General features: G+C 48.6%; 1 protein-coding gene across 2 annotated transcripts; it reads right to left on the reverse strand.

Moving 5' to 3' along the window:
• Window positions 1-355: 355 nt before the first annotated feature.
• Window positions 356-8067, reverse strand: PLEKHF1 (pleckstrin homology and FYVE domain containing 1). Of its 2 annotated transcripts, none has more exons than XM_068956196.1 (2): window positions 7985-8067; window positions 356-2793 (listed from the first exon to the last, which is right to left on the reverse strand). In XM_068956196.1, exon 2 carries the CDS (start codon window positions 2779-2781, stop codon window positions 1960-1962), a length of 822 nt encoding a protein of 273 aa, XP_068812297.1. In that variant the 5' UTR covers window positions 2782-2793; window positions 7985-8067; the 3' UTR covers window positions 356-1959. The 2 variants fall into 2 exon arrangements, with proteins under 2 accessions (XP_068812297.1, XP_068812298.1); XM_068956197.1 differs by lacking the exon at window positions 7985-8067 and adding an exon at window positions 3104-7520.

Below are 8067 nucleotides of genomic sequence, written 5' to 3' on the forward strand. Positions count from 1 at the left end.
ACTTATTGCTTTAAAAACCAGAAACATCTGTTTAGGTCGTGAAGTTTGTTGACCCACTCTGAGCTATGTCCCCACCGGAAAAATACCATTTCAATTAACATAAACTACTGCAGGGGATTGCGAAAGACTTGGAAAACTTGGTCAGATGAAAGAATAGGATAAACAGAAAGGAAGCATCACATTTAGCAATTTTTCACTCATACTCACCTTCAAATAGTAAATAGAAAACCAGAATATTCATCCCATGACTAAGGAGTTGCTGAAGAATTAGAATTCATGCTGGGCTGGCCACGCTTAAATCAAAGCATGTGTCCTGTTTCTTAAGACTCTCATTAAAAAACAACATACTTCTCTGTTGTGTTTTCCTGGCTTCTTCCTGTTGGCCATATCTTTATTAACACACAGTCAGATAATACAAATTCATTGGACAGCAGCAGTTTACAAGAAAGTAAGAATGATTATTTTGAACGTAAATTAAAGAAACCTAAATCTCTCCATTTGGCATGCAATGCAGTATTTGGACCAGATAATGGTAAGGAAATGGCTTATAACATTGAAATGTAGTCTCAGCCCTGTTCCTTCTCCAGAATATAAAATATGCAATACAAAAATATACTAAGAAATAACTGAGTTTCTGTTGTAGAATTGTCTGCTGCAATACAATTGCAGTTGTCTAACTTTTAGTATGTTTACTCCCACACTATATTAGGATAGAATATTTGAATAAAAACAGTTTACTTCTAACTTGACACGAACTTTAAAAGTTCGAATTAAGTTAACTATAAAGTCTTGGGCCCCGATCCTGAAAACACATTCAGGATCTTAACTTTGAACTCAGTGAGACTGATACAAATGAGATGAGCACACAAGTAAGCATCCACTTCCCTGGGGTCTTGCTCAGGAGGAAAGCGGACGTTGAAATGCTGCACCTCACAGGATCCTAATTTGGGGCATTTTCTGGATCTTCCTTCAAGACTTTTAGCAACTTCTCCCTGCGCTATTCTTTCACCTGACAGGCTTGAGTTCATCAAGCCTTTAGTAATCTGGTGAAACCATCTATTTTGAGACCTGGGGCTTTGCACTTAGTTGAGTCAACTTCAGGAAGCCTCCTCCTTACCTCGTTCCTCCGTATGAAATCTTACCCACCCTTTTCCCCTCTCCTCCTCCCTCCCTGCTTGCCTGATATCACCAAAATGGCTCCTTTCCACGTGAGAGAGCTGAACGCTCCAGCACTTTGCTAAGGCTGCTCCTATCAAGCCTCATATGACCTCTCTGCATTCAGAGCACAATTCCCTTAGTGTTTCCCAGATTCAGAAAACCTACTGTAGAAACCAAAGCCTGTGCTTATTTTGCTCTACAGAGAAGAGAGGCTGTCCAACTGGGCCTGCACGCTTTCAATGAGAATTTTTAAAAGTAGGTTTAATGCTTATGGAAAATGCGAGACCTGGAGGTGCTCTGTTCTCCACAGAGAAAATAGACCGCAGGCAGCAAAAGCACCAGGTTTCTGCGGTGCCCCATCTGCAGGTCCTCTTGCCTCAGAAAGAAGAACTCATCCCTTGCAGACAAGCATATTTAAATCCATGATTTCTTGCTCCTTTTCCTTCCAATTGCAAATCTCAAAACACTTAAGAAAAGAAGTCAGTATTGCTTCATTCTTGCAGGCAGGAAAACTAAGGCACAGAAGGGTGAACTCATGTGGAGCAGGATTAATCTGCAGATCTCCTCTACCTGAGCCTGTGCTCTGCACTAAGCTGTTTCTCTCCCTGCTTGTAATAACGACACGAATTCTCAGAATTACTAGGGGCAACCCCCCATCCCCGTCCCCCACGTAGACAGCACAAACAGAGGCCAATATCCACCTTCCTAGGCACGGCCTCCAGAGAAAATATCAAGGACGACATGCATTGGAGGCCAGCAGTTGTTTCCCCAGTTTTTAAATGCCTCTTACTCCCAAGAAGGTCAGCTATGGAAAGATGACCAAGATACTTCTGAGGTATAAAACTCTGTGTCTGCTGGCCACTGGTCCACTTTGTCGTCATCGGATTTGTCACTGTCATCGCCACTAGAAGGTTCATAGCTTGGCATGGCCGTGTGGAACGGCTCTGGCTGCCTGCGATCAGCCTCTGCTTCCTTCTTCTTTTCTGCCAGCAGCTGTTTGTAGCACAGGTTGCAGACCCTCAGGGGCTTGGGGGACAGCCGTGGCATCAAAAACCTCTGCCTGGAGCAGTCTCCGCACACAACAAAGCCGCACTTGCGGCAGTGGTGCCTTCGGGTGAGCGTGGAGAACTTGGTCTGGGTGCAGCGCATGCAGATGTCTGTCGCCTTGTCTGGGATCCAAGGGGCAGCGTGCTCAGTGGAGGGTTGCCTGCCCGTCTTTGTCAGCAGGTGTCTGATGCACTCCTCCAGATGGCTGATCCACTCTTTCCTCTCTGTGAGGGAAGCCGCAGAAACCACAAAGGACTTCTTTGAGGTTTTAATCATCCAGCGGTTCTTCATCTGCAAGGTGTCTGGCAGCGTCTCCAAAGTGACGTCTTCAAGGGGAATGATGTGCTGGGAATTGTACTTCCTTTTGTTGATCACTATGCTCCCATACACGAGGATGTCGTTGAAAAGAAAGAATATGCGAGGCTTGGGTTTTTTGCGGCATTCTTTGGTTAAAATCCCTTCCCCTAAAAGGACCCTCCCTGGCACAGCTAAGGGCTGCCCAGATGCCCCAAAGCAGTTTTCCACGGCAGCAATGCGCTGGCTGTTGATCTCAGTGTTTACAAGATGGTCCACCATCTCCAACTCGCTCTGAAGAGAGGAAAATAAAGAAGTGGTGAAGCTGCACTCAGCAAACGATTGCATCAGCAGGAGACCAGGTAGCAAACTTACACCCAGGTGAAAAGTTTCTAATCTAAACTGAGATTATGATTAACGTTCTCATCACTCTTTAATTGGAAAAATTACTTTAAAAAGGTAATAAACACAAGTTTCTGACCCACTTTAGTGGCTATTTAAAGCAGTTCAAGCCCTCTAATGGGAAGTCACCTGTTCCATTACAACCTTTCCTACCAGTATAACTGTGTTGCCATAACAGAGGAAGCGGGTTGGTCTGACTTACCTTTTATGTGGGTATAATTATTTGCACGGGAGTTATTGTACTGTGATAGTTAGAGGGTACCAGCACTTTCCCCCCTTTCTGTCCCTGCCCTCTTGGTGCTGACGGCAGGGAGTGCAGCTGCAACACGGAGTAGGCATCGTGCTAGCCCAGTGAGCTAACTGATGACGGGCTGATGCAGCTTCAGGGAGGAAATCCTTGGTCTTTGGAGCAAGTCTCCCATTTCTGACTGTATAGCCTTTTTCTTGAGTTACCATGCCATTTTGGGCCAGAGCTAAGGTAGTGTTTTAGAACGAGAGGCCAGCGTGCTCTGCTGTTTGTTGCCTCTAATCCTCCTTGAATGACGAGGGGGAAAAAAAGCACCATCCACGTGAACAAACCCACACAAGCCAACACCTGCCTCCGTTACCCCAGCTACGTTTGGGCCACCGCTGTTTCCAGTAAGACACATCATTCTGAAAATGCTCTGACCCCCACTGAAGGGGAAGTAGACCAAAGCGTGCTCATCCTTCCCTACACCTCCGCACCATCGTTCTCATGTTAGCTGGTGTTTTTTAAAAACATACAGATACTCTGAAGCAAAAGCAAATGTTTCGCTATCCTGAGTTTGTAGAAGGGAAGCAATTTATGTCTGCAACAACTTTTTTTTTTTCTTTGCCCCTAATTCCTTCTGTGTTTAATGGTGTTGCCCCAAGACCATACAGGCGTAACGTCCACGAGAAAGTGAGTCATTTCCTCTTGAAGTGAGGTAGTTCAGAGATCACGAGGTAGCTCAGAGATCACAGGAATGTGTGTAGCCCTAGTTTCTATTTGCATTTCATAGAATCACTAATACAGAGCCCCTGTCCACAGTTTTTCCCATCCTTTTTGTACTGAGTGTCTACAACTGTGGAGGGCTGAAACCCAGATGGGAAAGGGAAGAGAAAGAGGGTAATATGCTGAGTCCTGTGTCTTTGGGATAACGATGATTTACATTCTTGTCTTGCCCTTCACCCCAAAGCACCCCTTCAGGCCTGCTAGAAGGGAAACCACAGAGTAGCTGTTCAAGGCTGCTGTGCACTGTTTATGTCTTGCCTGAGCTATTTAACAGACAGACTGCTTAATTCTTCTGAGTCCCCAGAATATTTTTCTTCGGAGCTGGCCAGGATGTTCTGAATTTCCATACAGTCTGCAGAAAATTAAGGCACTGGTTTAGCCCCAGGAGGGAACCTGAATGAAATGACCTAATCTGCAGAAACAGCTTTCACCAAGAAGAGTGTTGTGTGGCCAGTGCTTCTGAAAAGCTGGCTCCTGTGACTGCACATCATTGGGATTTCTTGTTAATCCACGGGGACAGCACCTTCAGCAGCACAGAGGCCTGTTCGGAGTCTGCAGGAACGCGAGCATCGCCTCTGCAAGCCCCATCTACTCTATGATGATCATTCCAAGAACTACGTTTCAAGAGTCTGGGGATCGTCTCTGATACCGACATGATAGGGCGAACATGAGCTGACAAGTCACTGAAAGAGAACAAAATCATGGTCTCCCTCAAATCAGAGGGATGACCCCAGGACTTCTGATTTCCTTCTGTAAGGATGTATTTCTTCAGGGTCTCAAAGCACCAGACAGAGTTGATGGAGATGGACAGGGTTGAGCGTGTTCACTCATGTACTTTCTTCAATATGAAGTGCAACTTAAAATTAACTACAACGTAGACACTCACTACAAAAAGCAACAGAGAGACAGTAGCAGTGTAAGAAGCTACCTTCAGAGGAAGTCGGAGAAACGAGCAGCTCTAGAGTAGGAAAATGTTTCTGAAAACTTTCTGCTTTCTGAAGAACAAACAGGGGAAGAAAGAGGCAGGCTTTGGCATGCTGAATGCAAGAGCAAGCCCATGCCCCTGTCTCCTGAGATCGGTGCTGGGCCAACAGTCCACAGTCATCAGGCGGTCATCATGAGTACTCCTCCAAGGGGTGTACTGCAGCCAGATGTGGAAGGGCGTGATTAGATGAGTAGTGGCTGAAGTAATGCCCTAAAGAACCTTCCATTTCAATACACACATTCAGAAGCTATATAAAGGGATTTGTTGTCAGCAGAGGAGGGAGACTCCATCCCCCTCAGTGATTTGCCAGCCTGACTGGACCCACATACTGAGGGAGTGGCTCTGCTACAGGATCTAAATTCACATCTATTCCGAGTTGCACGATGCAGCACATTTTTTCTCCCTCTTAATTGCACAAAATTGGGCCATAAATAGGTTGAAGTACAAACAAATAGGGAGGGAAAAATACGGTCCGCAGCTGAACAGCACCCTCCCTGACTTTGAATATCTGGAGTCTTACCTATTCTGGAATCTGTTCTCCTCAGGCTTCCTACAAACAAAAGCTTGGATCAGGCACTTTTGAGTGAAAGGGACAGAGGCGCATGCAAAGGAATAAAGGAAAAAGAAAAACAGAAATTGCAAGTTGGAAAGTTTGGTGTGGAAAGGCAGCAAATGCAACAAAATACTGTAAATAATTTTTGGCACCAGCAACACCAAATGGGATAAACCCAGCAGTTAATCCTGCTCTCTCTAGTCTCAGCAAATACAATTTGACTTCTAGATTCTCTTCCGAGTTCTGTTCCTGACCTCACCATGGTCTCTCCTCTCCTCCTCCCTCTCCCCCTGCCATGCCACCCATCTGTACAGTGGTAAGGACTCTAAAGGCTCTGTAGGACTTATGAGGAATGAAATGATATTTTTGTCTCTTTGTCCAAGATTGTTCTGTCAGGTCGGAAGGACTGTGATGGTTACTACCTAAGTAATACATATGTAGGCCCACATGACACCTGTGATGGTACTTTGTATGGTGTTGTCCCTTTATGTTTGGGGGAATTGGTTTAAGCTTCATTTCAGATGTATCAACTATCTATAACCGTCAAACAATAAACTCTTAATATAGCCCTGAGCTTGTGTTACTGGGGGAAAAAAGAAGAAAAGATGTGCTAAATGAGGGCAGGAAGATGTGCTTTACTAGCATTTTACTTTTCATAGGAGTTTTTGGCATGGCATAGCAAAGTTTTTTTGTTGTTTTATTTTGTCATCATCTGTTGGTTCTGCATGCAATCGATTATTATGATTGCTATTGAAAGGGAAAAAATACCCCAAAACTCCAGCAGTAAGTTACATCTTTTAACAACGAGTGCTTGTTAGGTTGTGATTATAAACAACTATGTTGATGCATGACAGGCAGAGCATTTCAACTTAAGCTCCGAGGTCAGTGAGTCTGCAGTATGTTTTTCAGGTCTGTATGCATCTAAGGTGGATGGCTTAGGTAAAGATCCTCGTGAGCTGTTGCACCAAGTTTTTCAGTCCTTGATGTCAAACCAGATTGACAGTCTTGGTATTCCTTGCATACTAATAGATCTGACTGCTTAAGTCAGCCAGCAGAAAATGCCCTGAGCCTCATCCCTCTCCAGGACTTGCACCCTCTTTCTGGTTCACTCAACTGTGAAGTCTCTCCTTGGGCTTGGGGCTGGCATAAGCTCTTTCTCACAAGGCACAGTCAGCAGGAGGCATTCGCTATTTATTTAGGCACTCGGTGCCTAGAGCACACATTTAGAGCACGGTAAGCACTGTTCCACTCCCTTTGCTACCTGAGGGCGATTTGAGCATGCTCATGGAGGAGGGAGACGCAAGTTATAACTACTGAGCCACAGGGGCCAGGGGGAGAGTAGAGCTCTGGCAGCTCCCTTCCTGCCACGTTCCTGGGGAACCTGGTTCAGTACACCGGCATTTTGGGAAGGACTGTCACACTGGGCCCTAGATGGGGAAATACCACCAACCCCAGTGGGAAATGGACTAACAGAGCTACTGAGCTTCTTGCCACTGCTGCTGGGAATGCCCAGGACCTCTGGCACATCGCTCACCAGAGCGAGGTGGGAGCTGAGAAGGGGCTTTGGTGGAGCTTGGACCAACACCACCGGAGTTGGCAGTCCGAGCTCAGCTGCGGCCCTTGCATGTACCACCCAGGTCCAGAGGCATCCAAAAAGCTTTGTGGGAACAGAAGGAAAACCCAAAACTCAAGTAGTCAGTCTCATCCCCTTCCCCTCCCCAGCTCTCTGTCCACGCGCACGTCCTCGAGCAATGGCAGCAGGGCGGCGCTCCAAGCGCGGAGCGGGTCCTCCCCGCCACCGCTCATCGCGGAGAGCCTGGAGACCGTTTCCACAGACCTCCCTAACAGACTCTCCGGCATTCGTGCGGGAGCCTAAAGGGCTCTAACAAAGCCCTATTTGGTCAGGCTGCTGGTTAGACGAGCGCTAATGAGAAATAACGTACGGAGTTTTGCCTGACAGAGCGCGTGCCTCTTGGAAGAGGTGCACGGCCAGATGCGAAGCACTCCTCTTAAGACAGAACAACAAGATTCATTTCTACGGTCTCTGTTACACGTCAAACTAGACGACCTAATGAGCCTAATCAACTTTCAGGCCATTTAAAAACACCGAGGTGCCGCAGAGGGCAGCGCCGACCGCTCCCGGGCCCGCGCCGCCCTTTGGCGCCCGCCGGGAGCGGCGCCGACGGCTCCGTGCCGACGCGGAGGCGCTTGGCCCGAGCGGAGGCACGGCCTTCGCCCATCACCCTCGCAGCGGGGAACACCGCTTTCGTGGTTCGCGCGCTCTAAGTCAGGCCGGAGCCGTTCCGCGCGGCCGCTGAGCGCCGCCTTCCCTCGGGGCCCCGCGGCGCGGCGCCCACCGCCAGCCTGGCGCGGACCGCCGCGGCGCGCCCGGCCGCAGCGCTGGCCCCGCGCAGGGAACAGCCCTGGCTCTGCCGGGCTCGGAGGTCACCCCGCGTCCGTGCGGACCCCGGGCGCCGGCCCCCGCCGCCGCGGCACCTCCCCGGCCCCCGCCGCCGAGCGCCGCCGCTACCTGTGCGCGAAGGCGTCCGCGCCCCCAGCCGCCACCGCCACCGCCTGGCCCCCCGCCGCCGCCGTCCCGCCGGCTCAGCCGCC

Source organism: Struthio camelus, chromosome 10 (genome assembly GCF_040807025.1).
Source record: "Struthio camelus isolate bStrCam1 chromosome 10, bStrCam1.hap1, whole genome shotgun sequence".
Taxonomy (NCBI): Eukaryota; Metazoa; Chordata; class Aves; order Struthioniformes; family Struthionidae; genus Struthio; species Struthio camelus.